A 14,215-nucleotide genomic window follows, 5' to 3' on the forward strand; every position below is an offset into this window, starting at 1 on the left:
GGCCGCTGAGCCTGCGCGTCCGGAGCCTGTGCTCCACAGCGGGAGAGGCCGCAGCAGTGAGAGGCCCGCATACCGCAAAAAAAAAAAAAAAAAAAAAAAGAGTGGTTTGACCTTAGGACTTCTGTCTAAACTCCATTTAAAGGCAGTAAAGATTGAAATATACAAGTTCTCACAAAGACCACAATTAAGAAATGACAATTATCCTTTTCTAGTGACATAAATTTATAGGGGAGCTAAAGAGAGAAACTATATGGGTTACCAAAAACAGCCACCAGTTTGAGATCTGGTCATAATATTTAAACTGCAATGAGAATAGGTCCTCAAGTCTATTTTTATGAAATTTATCCCCACTGTGAAGTGGCAGTGTGTACAAAGGTAACAGAGCTTGTGATAGTTTACAGAAATATTTGCTACAACATGCATATTATGAAGTGCTTCAAACATATACATATTAAGTTTCATGCTGAATAAATAATCCCCCCAATTTCATTTTTATTTTTACATAAAAATATAATATTGCACTCTTAACAAGACCAGTCATTTTGCATATTTTCTTTTTAGATAAATGATGAAATTCAGCCTTAAAAAAAAAAAAGACTGAGTAGCAACCTTATTCTAATAAGGGACTAATGTAAAGTTCTCAGTAGAAAAATGAAAGTTAGACAATAGCTGCGATTTTTTTTTTTTAAACAAAGCAAATCACTTCAACGTGAATAGGAATAGTCTCATCTCTGCACCTATTTGGACCTCAGAATTAATAGGTGGTCTGTGCAAACCATGATCTCAGTGCAGCCGTGAAGTGCTCTTACCTATGTATGCAACTGAAGGTTACGAGCATACGTAGCCACTTGCTTCCTCTTGTATTTACCTCGACAGCAGAGACTTTGCAATTGCATTTTATACAGTTTTTAAGCAGAATGTTTTAGAAAGTCTGGAAGTTACAAAAGTAGTTCTGTAAACACCATATGAATTAAATTTCCATAACAAACACACAAGTAATTCTTAGGCAGGAATACATCTTTGTATCTCATGGTAACAGCTTATTTTACAGTGTTTTCAAAGCCAATAAAGCAGCACCCCAAGTAAAAATAGAGCCATAATATCATGATAGACTATTCCAGGAGTTTTAGGAATTCTGTCTTTATCATGTGTAAGTTTGCTGTGGAGTACACAGATTTTTCTATTGTTCCTAGAATTCTCAAGTGGTATAGGTTAGTAGAAACAGTGGAAACTGCTTCCTAAAAGAATTATTCTGCCTCCTGTTTAGAACGAAGTAAGCTGTGTCCTTTTCTTTTGTAATTCTGTTTTGGGGAAGAAAACTCCTCCTGCATATTAGATTAAATGCCTTAACTGGACTGCATTATTAATATATGTGCAAACTTTTTCTGAAATGGAGGCTTTCTATTGCAAATTGTTAAGTATTTAATGCTCTGTAAATGGCAGATATTAAAAGAATTATCACTGTGTTTAAATCTTAGTGACTCAACTAAGGATATTCCATATCTAGTGTTATGGATTTTAAGTAGGATTTTTATGAAGAAACAGAATGTGTCTGAAAATCAAAGATACTTGTGTTGTTGTTTGTGACTGTCAAAAAATTCTGGTTCTACTTTGAGCTAAGAAGGCAACAGGCAAAAACTGCCTAACACTGAGATTCAAATATTCAGATATTCCAAAAAATCTTTGGTGCAGAGGCACCTACTGGATTACATACTTCTCAAAGAAAGCAATGATCAAGTCCTGAATTCTTTCTCCTTATCTTTCCTTTTTTGGGGGGAGTGGGGTGGGTGTGTTATCTTGGCAGAAAGCTTTTAAAATATAATCTTTAGAGCATTTTATACAAACAGCTAACCAATTTAAATCCTACTGGCTTTTTTGGAATAATAGAAAATAGAAAGTAATAGAAAACAGAAATAGAGAGATGCTCATCTTTTCTTTAGAATCCTCTATGGAAAAAAACCTTTAGGAATATGATTTTAATTTACTGTGCCACACTTAAACCTTGTTGGTTAGTGCATACTGACACACCCTCCAGGTCATCACTAAACAATACTTTCCTCTCAGGACCTCGTGAGGCTGCAGAATTTCGTGCAGATGAATAGACTTTATCATTACTTGGATGGTTTGTTTGGTCATCCAGTTCTTCGGGTTTGACCTCCTGTAACTGGCGAAGTCGGCAAATCTAGCTTGGAGTTAAAGTGCCTTGCAGAATGCGAGGTTCTCACTCATCCCGCTGCATAGCTGCTGAGGAAGGAATAGAACATTGGCTGTTTCAGGCGCTGCTGGTCCTTCCGACACCAGGCGATCACGGTCCCATCACTGTTTGCTGTGTACAAATGGTGGCCGTCGCAGGAAAATGTAAGGCTGTGAAAAAAAAATCCCATTTGTATATTGTGTCTCTGAAAAGTGTATCAGCATATTGGTGATCACATGGAAATCAGTGTAAGGGGGTTAAGATATGTTTACTGGAGCACAGAGACAAACAAAATGACGGCCTACAACTCATTGGTTTTGACTGTAATTCTAATGTAGTTTACTTGCTCTGCTGGCATGTTTGTGAAGCTCCTTCTAACCAAGTGATACAGACTAAAACCAGGACCAAAAGGATCGGTACGTTCTGCTCCTTCTTTGCATATTTTCTTTTCCCTTCTTGTTTAGCCTGATTACTTAAACTACAAATACTTGGGTATAGGAAACTTCGAAAAATACAGCAGTACCACACTTTCTCTCTATAGAAATAAATGGTGATTATTTTATGGAGGTATTTTATTTCCCTGAAAGGGGAAAGGGTAAAAAATGTAACATTAATACATAATTAATGTAGGTTCATTAAACTTTACATTTAGTGGATTAAAAATTATTTTAATAAAGTAGAATTTGAATCCCTTCCTTCCAATTGAGTTTTTAAAGTCAAATTTGTTAACAGAGCAAAGGGTAACTGGTTGTTTAGCAGTCCTGTCAAGCACACGCCTGTAGCCATCAATCACCATTATGGGATTTTCCATAAGGAAAGGGAAAAAATCCATCACTTCTGCTGGAAGTTCAGGAGGCTTCCCTGGCCACGAGCCCAGCACGCCTGCCTGTGGGGCTGTGAGCTCCTGACCCAGACTTCGAGCTCCATGAAGACAGGCATTTGGCCTCCTCTTGCCACCGGGCCCCGGGCATCCTGGGCTTCAATAAATGGCCAGCTGTTTATAATGACTTTCATTACGCACTTCTTTACCTCTGTGTGCTTTACTGTCTCTCCAACAAAACCGTCACAGAGTATGTTATGAAGGAAAGAAGAGGTGAGGGAGGTTTTACCTTACAATAGGCTTATTCGATTTAGGAAATGTAATTTCCCGCACAGGCTTTAGGTCCCAAGTACTCCATAACCTAGAGGAAGAAAAAAGTCATCATCTAATTATGCAAACTAAAGTTTCCTTCCCTAAAAATTGAACCTATGTGTTTACTTGTTAAAAGTCATCTGGAAGGAAACACAATAAACCGATTAACCGTAGTTACTTCTGGGCAGTTTGCCCAGGTGGGTGGGGAGAAAGGAAACCTAACTGTGTATTTTCATATTGTTACTCTTTCATAGTTGACAAACAATATAAAATTTCAAAAATGTACTATAGCTATCTTTACTATTTATAAATAAAACTAAGAACTGAAGAACCGATATCCGAAGGTGATTTTAAATCTCTAAATATTATTATGTTTAGATAGTAAAAACCAATTTTTGAAACTGCTGTGCCCGTATAGACAGAAGTACACAAAGAAAGAAGAAACGCCTCTTACCTTACGATTCCATTTTCCAATCCCCCAGCAATCACGTTGATAGATACTCCCTCAGGCTGGTTCGAGAAAGCCACAGAACAAATGATCTCTCTGCAGTGGACATGTCCAACGAGGTCCCCGTTCACTGTCCAGAGTCTGAGGTCACTGCCCCCGCCAGCTAAAATGCCACAGTCACCCGCAGGTCACCAGGCTGTGGGTGTCACAGAGCCCCCTAAACTGGGCCCCAGAGGGGCATCCCTGAGGGCCTAGCTTGTTTGTTTTAGTGATGAAGTTTATAGGCAACTCACGACTGAAGACTGTATAAATGGAGCTACTGCACTGTAAGTCACACAGAGTTGGCATATTTATCTAGAGAAGATGACCAGTGAAAAAAATGAAAATAAATTAAGCTACAAGGTAGAGCAACAATGTAAATTAACCATGAATCTTTCTGTAGTCATGATATTTCAGCATACAAACTGCCAAATCTGAATTTGAAAGTACCTAGAAAGCTAAACAATCCCCAAAAAGAGAAGAAAATATTCTGTGAAACTATCTATAAGAAGTGACTTCCGGGACTTCTGAAGAAAAAAAAGTTACAGTAAAAGCTGAGTTAAAAACTAATTCTTAAAAAAAATGAAAGCTAATTCTTCAGAATGTCTAAGATTGACTCTTACAAATCGATGTCTTATTAAACGAATTTTTTTTCCTTTCAAAGACCATGAGTAACCAAACTTTTTGTAGTTTTCCAGGGGGTGGAGGAGGCACTAATTGCTTTAATATCTTCTATAAACTCGGGCTGTGGTTTGGGGCCTCATGGTGATGTGTCCAGCCTTCTTTGGAGAAATATTCTCATACTGATAAGACAGAGGTTAAGAGGCATGGTAAAGTTTGGACGACATAATGTGTTACTACACTTAATTTTATCTCTCCATTAGAACTAACAGAAAAGCAGACAATGTGTTTCTCTCTTTATTAAGGAAATGAAAAGATTTTATAGCAAAGAAATAAATATTGGAAATACTTCTTTACCTAAAGGTATGCGGAAGACCTTCAAATGTCACCAACCAAAATGCCTAGTGTGTTGCAGTATCATTCACAATAGGCAAAAGGTGGGAACAACCCAAATGTTTATCAAGAGATGAATGGATAAACAAAAATGTGGTATATCTATACGATGGAATATTGTCTAGCCAAAAAAAGGAATGAAGTTCTGATATAGGCACCAACACGGATAAACCTTGAAAGTGGTACGCTAAGTGAAATAACCCAGACACAAAAGGACAAATACTGTATGATTCCACTTATATAAAATATCTAAAATAGGCAAATTCACAGAGAGAGAAAGTCGAATAGAGGTTACCAGGCTCTGCTGGGGAGGGAGGAGTGTGGGAGTTATGGTTACAGAGTTTCTGTTCAGGGTGATGAAAAAGTTTTTGAAGCGGACAGTGGTGATGGTTGCACAACACTGTGAACGTAATAATGCCACTGAATTGTATTCTTTAAAATGGTTTAAATGGCAGCTTTTATGTTAAATATATTTTACCACACACATACACACACACACATACACACACAAAGATTAAAAAATGCCCAGTGGTCTACTTCCCATTGTAGAATATTGATTAGGAGAGATTATCCAAATAAAGCATCAAGATATAGGAGACTCTGGGACTTCCCTGGTGGCACAGTGGTTAAGAATCCGCCTGCCAATGCAGGGGACACGGGTTTGATCCCTGGTCCGGGAAGATCCCACATGCCACTGAGCAGCTAAGCCCGTGCGCCACAACTACTGAGCCTGTGCTCTAGAGCCCGTGAGCCATAACTACTGATCCCGCATGCCACAACTACTGAAGTCCGCGCACCTAGAGCCCGTGTGCTGCGACAAGAGAAGCCACCGTAATGAGAAGCCCGCGCGCTGCAATGAAGAGTAGCCCCTGCTCGCCGCAAGTAGAGAAAGCGCACGTGCAGCAACAAAGATCCAACACAGCCAAAAATAAATAAATTTAAAAAAAGATATAGGAGACTCAATATGCTAAAGAAATACAATTGTAGATGATAAACTCATCTTTTACATAAGTAGAGATTTCACTCTTTCTTTTGAATTTAATATCTAATAAAGATTTTTAAAAATATATAAAGTGACCGGATGTGTACTAGTATGGTCAGAAGGCTTACTGAAGTCACTGGATACATATCCGTAAACAATATTGATGTAGGGGTTGGTAACTGTAAGACACAGCTATTGCATGGCTGAGTTCTTCAAAATAAAAAATCTAAATGTGGTCCTCAACTCTGAAGTATGGTATGGAACTTAACAGGCAAAGAATTACCCTAGCAGATTGCCCAGAAACTTGGTCTACCACAAAACCAAGTAACCACTCATCTGCCTAAGATTATAAATATATATTAAAAAAAAATCGAGGCCCTTACCCAATACTGGATTGCTTTCATGTATAATTTAACATATCAACTAAAAGTCAGAAAGTTGGGTATTCCTGAAAAAAATCTTTATTCTTCCTATACATCTTCATCAAAATTAAAAGAAATTGGAGAACTACCCCCTACTCTGAATCTTAGAATAGTATATTAACTTCAGAGTACCACTGGCAACACAGGAAAAGGCTATGAGCCCTAGTTGAAATGCATATATTTTGATATAGTGGCAGAATGATTTTAAAAAATACAGAAACCATCTACTATAATATTTACATAGTTTAATAAATTTTACATCTTATCACTATAACAACCACATCCCATAATAAGCCCTGGGAAATTAGGATCAGGAGGAATGAGTTTGCCAGTGTATCTTCAGCCCCAATACAGAAAATTTTGAGATTATATATGTGTATACATACATATACACATTATATATTATATATACATGCACATGCATATGTATTTATTTCTCTTAAATTTTGATTTAAAAGTTACTTGGATGGTTCTCACTAAAGTGTCAAGACTTTTCGTAGGCTAAATCTGGTAACTTTCTTCCCTTCCTGGACTATAAGAATAGGAGAATGAAATATAGTCTGGATCACTTAACATAAATTTGTCCTCTCTTTTTAAAAAAAAAATCATTATTTAAAAATAAAAATTAAAAAAAATCATTATTTTTATGATGCTGTCTATATACCAGTTGCTCTTTATGAGTCCTCTTCTATATGCACTGAGAGGCCTCAAACAAGTGTAGAAGGCCTTTTTGTTCAAAGTGGAAAGAACGTTCTAGCCATTACTCTATTATACTGTGCACACTACCTAGGGGCACCTGAACACCCTACTAGTGAGCTGGTAATTGTAAGCAAAAGTAATTTGGTTTCTTGTTCCCATATGACTAGCTAATGTAATATCACAGATATAATAAATCACTACTGGCAGCAGGAAAGTAATTAACTTTACAAAATTTGGTTCCCTCGGGATCAGTCCTAACTTCCAAATGTTGCCAAAACAAGAAAGTATAGAACTCTATATAAATAATCATTATATGATTCCCCCAAATTCCCTCTTGGTGTGACATACTAAAAGCCACTAATGTATAAATCAAGGAGGAACAATTAGCAAAGTCATCAATCATCTGCCCACACTTATATTACCAAAGTCAACTGTTTAAGATCTTTCCCCTTAGTTATGCTGATTAGGAAATAAAAATGTTTTCATGACATTATTTTATGACTAGGGGTGAAGACTGGCAAATACTTCATACTGAAATCTTGAAGCATGACTGAAGATGTTACTTTTCTTGAATATAAGCATGAATGAGTGTTTTGGAAAAACAAGAGTTTTACTGTGGTATAGTACAAAAATAAATATTCGGACTTTGTCCCAGGTCCCTGGCATAGAGCTCCTAAATCCTTGTTAATTTACTGTCTTTTTTATGCTAATGAGATAACTCCTGGGGGGAGGCCCAGACAGCTTCAGGATGGGAACTGGTCACCCGAAAAGCCAACCCCTAGTTAGAACTTACAGCACCTCCCACTTCCAGGGAAGGGAGAGGGGCGGGAGGTTGAGCTCAGTTCCTAATGGCCAATGATAGAATCTACTGCCTACAGAATGGAACCTTAGAAAAACTCCTAAACAACAGGGGGAGGAGAGTTTCCAAGTTGATGAGCACACTGACATGCCAGGAGGGTGGTGCAGTCTGACTTCACAGGGACAGACCCTGTGACCTCACCCTACCTACCTTTTCTTCTGGCTGTTCACTTCTATCCTTTGTAATGAACCATAGTAGTAAGTACAGTGTTTTACTGAGTTTTGTGAGTCATTCGAGAGAATTATCAAACCTGGTGGGGGGTCTTGGGACTCCCAAATTTGCTAACTTCAACTAGTTAGTGTCAGAATTGAATTGCACTGTTGGACACCCAGTTGGTGTCATAGAATTGGAGAATTGTTTAGTGTCTGGAAAGACCACACATTTGGTGTCAGGAAAAAACAAACAATATGAAAAATGCAAGCAAAGGATAAAAGATCACCCACTGTAGATGTGTGGAAAATATCTGTACTGAGTGGACAAAAAGAAACAGTTCTTCAAAAGGATCCTTTCAATTAATGGAAATGCAAACAGAAAATTGATGAGCTTTTCAACAGTTCTTTCTCTCTGGATGCATCAAGTTTTTTAATATGTATACATGAAAAAACAAAAACTAAAAGCCAGACCTTTGATTAGGAGATATATCTTTGCCATGCAAATTTTGGGCAAATTATACTTCCATTATTATTTTATACTACTCTCTCACAGGAACTACAAGACACATGTAGGAAGTTGATCATCATTCTTTTCATTTAGTCAGGAGGGAGGTAGCAAAGTCAGTAGTTAAAAAGCAGAAGCAGGGCTTCCCTGGTGGCGCAGTGGTTGAGAGTCCACCTGCCGATGCAGGGGACACGGGTTCGTGCCCCGGGCTGGGAAGATCCGCGGGGCGGCTGGGCCCGTGAGCCATGGCCGCTGAGCCTGCGCGTCTGGAGCCTGTGCTCCGCAACGGGAGAGGCCAAAACAGTGAGAGGCCCGCGTACCGCGAAAAAAAAAAAAAGCAGAAGCAAAAAAGGATGGAAAAATAAAACCAAAGAAAATTCAGATAATTATGTAACAGTAATTTGCTTAACTTACATGTGCTCAAATGCAATCTTACATATATCAGAAAAAAGTTAAATTATGACAATACTAACTTTTGCATAAGTAGATGCCGAAATTGATGAACTCAATCTTCAACCTTACTGGGTTTTTTTTTTTGGCCTCGCTGTGTGGCATGCCGGATCTTAGTTCCCTGACTAGGGATCGAGCCCATGACCCCTGCATTGGGAGTGTGGAGTCTTAACACACATACATGCTATCACCTAAGTATACAGATCTGGTAGGGACCTGAGAGATGTAATGCAACACTTTAACCTATGATGTAACCAGCTGGCTGAATGCACTGTGAGTGCAACCACCCTGTGCTTTGGTTTTGGGGCCAGCTCACCTGAGTCACACACGGTGGCAATGTCACCTGTAGTCTCACTGGCAGAGACGGCTGTGACAGGGCTTTTGTGTCCCGCCAGACTTTGTACGTAGCACAACCTGAAAGACCAAAGACATGAATTTGCATATGATCATTACATATAATTATATTCTCTTATTTGTATAATTCTTCTCCTCACTGTATATGTATCTACTATTTATAAGGCATTCCTGACTATATTCCTAACTGATTTTTAAATTCAATAAGATTACAAAGGTAAAGTCCGTATTTCATGCTTAAAGCTATTATGATATAAAGATATTATTTTAGTGCATCTATTTCTCACAGTAAGAACTAAAACCTTAAAAATAGCTATTTTAGAGTTGGAGATTTCTGTACCTGTTTAAATCCCATATGATGCAGGTTCCATCTCTGCTCACACTTATCATTATACTGTATGGTTTGCAGACAAATAAGCTGGTTATCTCTTCTGTGTGCCCATAGAGATGTATCTGAGACTCCATTTCTATCTCTGAAGGCTAAAATTTAAAAAATAAGTAAAGTATAAAACAAAAACCATGACGAAAGGTATCCTAGTGTCGTATCTCAAAAATAAAAACAACCCAAGTGATTCAAATATTCTTCTCAAACATCTCATTTTTCAATCTAGTTCAACTTTCTCTAAAGAGTAAAACTAAACATTAACAAATTTTTAATTGACCATAATTTCATCAACAAATAAGCTTTTCATTTTTGTCTATTCTTTTCCAGTCTTTAGCCAATTACATATGTATTTTATAGCTGTGATTATTGCCATACAAATAATTCCCTATTTTGTATTTTATACATTCTCCCATAAGCATTTTCCATTTTTGACAGTGTCTTCAAAATGATTTTTAAGTGTTATAATATTCTATACAGTTAGTATACCATAATTTACTTGAGCATCCCTTTTAAAAATAATTTATTTATTTATTTATTTATTTATTTATTTATTTTTGGCTGTGTTGGGTCTTTGTTGCCTCACACAGGCTTTCTCTAATTGCGGCGGGCAGGGGCTACTCTTCCTTGTGGTGCACGGACTTCTCATCGCAGTGGCTTCTCTTGTTGCAGAGCACAGGCTCTAGGTGCACGGGCTCCAGTAGTTGTGGCACATGGGCTCAGCAGTTGTGGCTCATGGGCTCTAGAGCACAGGCTCAGTAGTTGTGGCACACGGACTTAGTTGCTCCGCGGCATGTGGGATCTTCCCGCGCCAGGGCTCGAACCCATGTCCCCTTCCTTGGCAGGCGGATTCTTAACTACTGCACCACCAGGGAAGTCCCCTTGAGCATCCTTTATGATAGACATTTAAAATTGTTTCAAATTTTTTCAAAATTATAGATGTCATAATTAAATCCTTCATGTATATAAGTTTTGTTCCTCCTCTAAATCATTTCTTTAGAATTTCCAGTATCCTACTAGTGGATCAGTGAATATTAATAATTTTACAGTTCTTGAGTGTACTTTTCAAAGGCTTTGTACCAATTCATGATGCCACCAATGGCGATGTATTACTCATCAATAGTTGTGGACTGATTTTCTAAATCAAACATTGAAAACTGATGTTCCAAGTTCCACATGGCTCACAGATGCCAGATGTCCACACAGGGTCTAACCTTTGTTTTCATTAGGGTAGCAGTTTATTGTCATAAAGTATTTCAATACAAAGAATATAGAAAAGTAGAAAGAAAGTATAATAAAAAGCTGTATACTGACCACTCAGTTAAACTAATCCTAATATTTTATAAGATCAGCTTATTTTTTAAATAAAGAAAACATTAAACATTACATAGTCTGTGTACTGTTTTACATCCTATTTCCTCTCTCTTGTCAGAAGTTACTATTATCCTGAATTTTGTATTTGTTTCCCATGTATGTAGAATTTATGTTCTACTATATGTTACTATAACAATTGTATTGTTTTTCATGTTGCTAAACTTTATATATATGGTATTAATCATTCTTTAGGTATCTGCTACATCTTGCCTTTTTGATCACCACTGCTTTTGAAACATGTGTTGAGTTATTAGCTGCAGCTCATCTATTTTAAGTGCTTTATTTTTCACGTAAAAATACCTATTTTATTCTTAAAGACTCAAATGACCCGGCGATAGCAGGCTTACAGTTCCCCTTGGAACCACTGGCTTGAGCTGTGTGGCAGTGGCTTCTGTTTAGCTAGGGCATGTGGCCTTCAGCTGCACACAACCGCAGCAACCAGATGGCTCTGACCAGGGGCACGAGTCCTGGCTCTGGGCCCCTCTGGCTCTCCTCCGTGGCCTTCCCCGCAGGGCCAGGAGCCTGCAGGGCCACAGGGGTGTGCCAGCGCCCTTGCAGACCATTCTTCAGGGTCCCTGGGACCAAAGAATTCCTTGCCCCCACAGGCCTGAGCTCCCCCCTTCTCTGCTTGAACTCTGCAGCATTTCAGTTTGTGGCTCAATTCCCATTCTAAATCTGTGGAAATTTCCCGAGTTTTAAACAGCAATCAAGGTTGCTTTAACTTGAATTTCTCTTATTGTAACTAAGTTTAACTTGTTCACATATTCATTTTCTTATCTGTAAATCTGTGTGCTTGGTTTTGTGTATTTGTTACTACATTAAGAAGATTATCTGTAGGAATTCCTCTATTTGTGGAATAGAATGCAAGTACCTCGTTTCTTCTGCTGGATGGCCTGGATCTCCATGCCAGGCTAGGGACGCCTTACCCAAAGTCAAGTCTTGAGGATCCTGGACAACCCAGGGGATTCCAATCCAGGCTGTAATTCCAGGCAAGAGTTGGTCCTATCTGACTCATCCTTACTCTTAGGGACCAGTCTTTTGGACAAGGGCCTCCTTGGGACTCCCCAGCTTGCTCTGTCCCTTGTTGTTGTTTTCTATTCCTCTCACAAGAGGCTGTCCAAGGACAGTGTCAATATTCTAGGATTGACAAATGCCCTCAAGCTAAAGCTCCCTCCTTGCTTATTAAAAAAAATAATAATAATAAATAAATATATGTATGTATATATATGTGTGTGTGTGTATTTTTTTTTTACTTCATGATCATGAATAATATTTATGGGGTAAACACAAGGTAGGTACCCTATAGTGGTTATTGAAATTTTATAGATTTTTCACTTTAAAATGATTGCAGGTGTTAGTGTTACTAGATGATTCCCTGATGGATCAGAAAATAATTTCCATGGGTAGAACAGGAATCTTGTGCTGGCCTACTTCTTCATAAAATGTTCTTGAATGGTGTAATACTACCTTGATACACTGCATATATTTTCTCCAACCACCATCAATTTAGAGAATAGAAATACAGGTGTTCACTTATATGAAGATGATGTGGCCACACTATTTAATTAGTGAAAAAATGACTCAAGACCAACTATTTTAAAACCAGTTATCACTTTTAGAAGACATTCTTCTCTAATACTATATACAAATGGCTTATAGATAACCATTCCCTATAACCAAGCAACATATTCGTCATTACACATGTAGAATGCATTTTAGCAGACTATCTTGGGATAGTCAACAGAAACTCACAATGCTCAAAGTTATATATGCTTCACTAGCTCAGGAAAGTATTTCATAAGATTCCCTCGAAAATATTTTCAGACAACAATTATTTTGGTCATATCCTACATGGTGCTTGGGAGGTGGTCTTTCGTATGTGTCAAGGCCAACACAAACGAGAGCACAGATACTTCTAGAACCATGGCCTTCAGCGGGTTGGGAGAACAGAAGCTAGTAAACATGAGGTGTTTCCTGCCAACCTCACAGGCATAGGGTCACATCTGCAGCTTCGGGGACCCCAAAATGATGAGACGGTCCCCAATAAAAAGCAACAACAACATCTACAAAAACCCAAGTAACCTTCTCTCAGATCAAACAATGATAAAACCACACAGCTAAGATACAATTTTGGACATGGTTTAAATAGTAACTATTAATCTCATGACTTGATTACCTAATACTATTAATACTTAGGAGAAAAAGAAAACCCTTACAAATAAATTGAAAAAATCCACTTTCAGGCAAATACAGAACTGAGGAAAGGTAAGCAACCTAAGACTTCACAATAACTTCAAACTAAAAGAAGCATGTGTCTTGCTGTATTCAAATGATAATAGCTACATCTCTGATCTATTTCAGAGCTATGTTGTGCAAAATTACTCTTATACTGAGTACAGCTTAATCTTTGGTTTTTTTTAACCAATACTGTATACTGTGCTAGCGTACAATTAAAATTTTAAATTATAGGAAGAATGGAAGTAAGGAAAACTAAGAGCAAGGCTGTTTATAGTGTTGGGGAAAGCAAGAGGAAATAAAAAACAAAATATGAAGCTAGTTTTTAAATAGGTGTCTATGATGGTGCAAATGATCTGAGTGTACAAGCAGACAACTGCTCTAGCAGCAGAGATTAGAATATATTTGTAGAAAAAAGGAAACAGGGTGAACTCAGAAGGTGAAAGGCAATGGCAGTGGTAAATATTAGAGATATTATAAAATTAACATCCACTTTAGGCCTTGGGGAGTAAAAAGGAGAAAACAGAAGACAATCCAAAAGTGAAGGCGCCTCTCTGCTCAGACCCCCTAGCATTCTTCTTATTGTGGCCTGTGTATAAGACCCTCACCTCACTCTACTGTTCCTGCCCTGAATGTGGCACTCCTCCCAGCACGTTCTACTCTAAACTACACATAAAAGTATCTGCCATCCCCCAAACTACCATGCCTTTGTTTCCATGTGCTGGTTTACTTTGCTACAATACTCTTTCCTCTTTTCTCCACTTAGTAAAATGGTCCTTTAAGATCTAGCTCATGTGGGGGGCTTCCCTGGTGGCGCAGTGGTTGAGAGTCCGCATGCCGATGCAGGGGACGCGGGTTCGTGACCCGGTCCGGGAAGATCCCACATGCCTTGGAGCGGCTGGGCCCGTGAGCCATGGCCGCTGAGCCTGCGCGTCCGCAGCCTGTGCTCCGCAACGGGAGAGGCGACAACAGTG

At 38.4% G+C, this 14,215-nt stretch overlaps 1 protein-coding gene across 1 annotated transcript in view; it reads right to left on the minus strand.

Annotated features, from left to right (window-relative positions):
• Positions 1-204: 204 nt before the first annotated feature.
• Positions 205-14,215, minus strand: part of LYST (lysosomal trafficking regulator) — a 177,325-nt gene continuing 163,314 nt past the window's right edge. The window contains exons 49-53 of the mRNA XM_060126030.1: positions 9,591-9,730; positions 9,213-9,310; positions 3,781-3,937; positions 3,304-3,375; positions 205-2,364 (exon numbers count right to left, since the gene is read on the minus strand). Of these exons, the coding sequence (XP_059982013.1) occupies positions 2,226-2,364; positions 3,304-3,375; positions 3,781-3,937; positions 9,213-9,310; positions 9,591-9,730 (606 nt within the window). The 3' untranslated portion in view covers positions 205-2,225. The remainder of the gene's footprint in view (positions 2,365-3,303; positions 3,376-3,780; positions 3,938-9,212; positions 9,311-9,590; positions 9,731-14,215) is intronic.

The sequence above is a fragment of the Lagenorhynchus albirostris genome, chromosome 16 (genome assembly GCF_949774975.1).
Source record: "Lagenorhynchus albirostris chromosome 16, mLagAlb1.1, whole genome shotgun sequence".
Lineage (NCBI taxonomy): Eukaryota > Metazoa > Chordata > Mammalia > Artiodactyla > Delphinidae > Lagenorhynchus > Lagenorhynchus albirostris.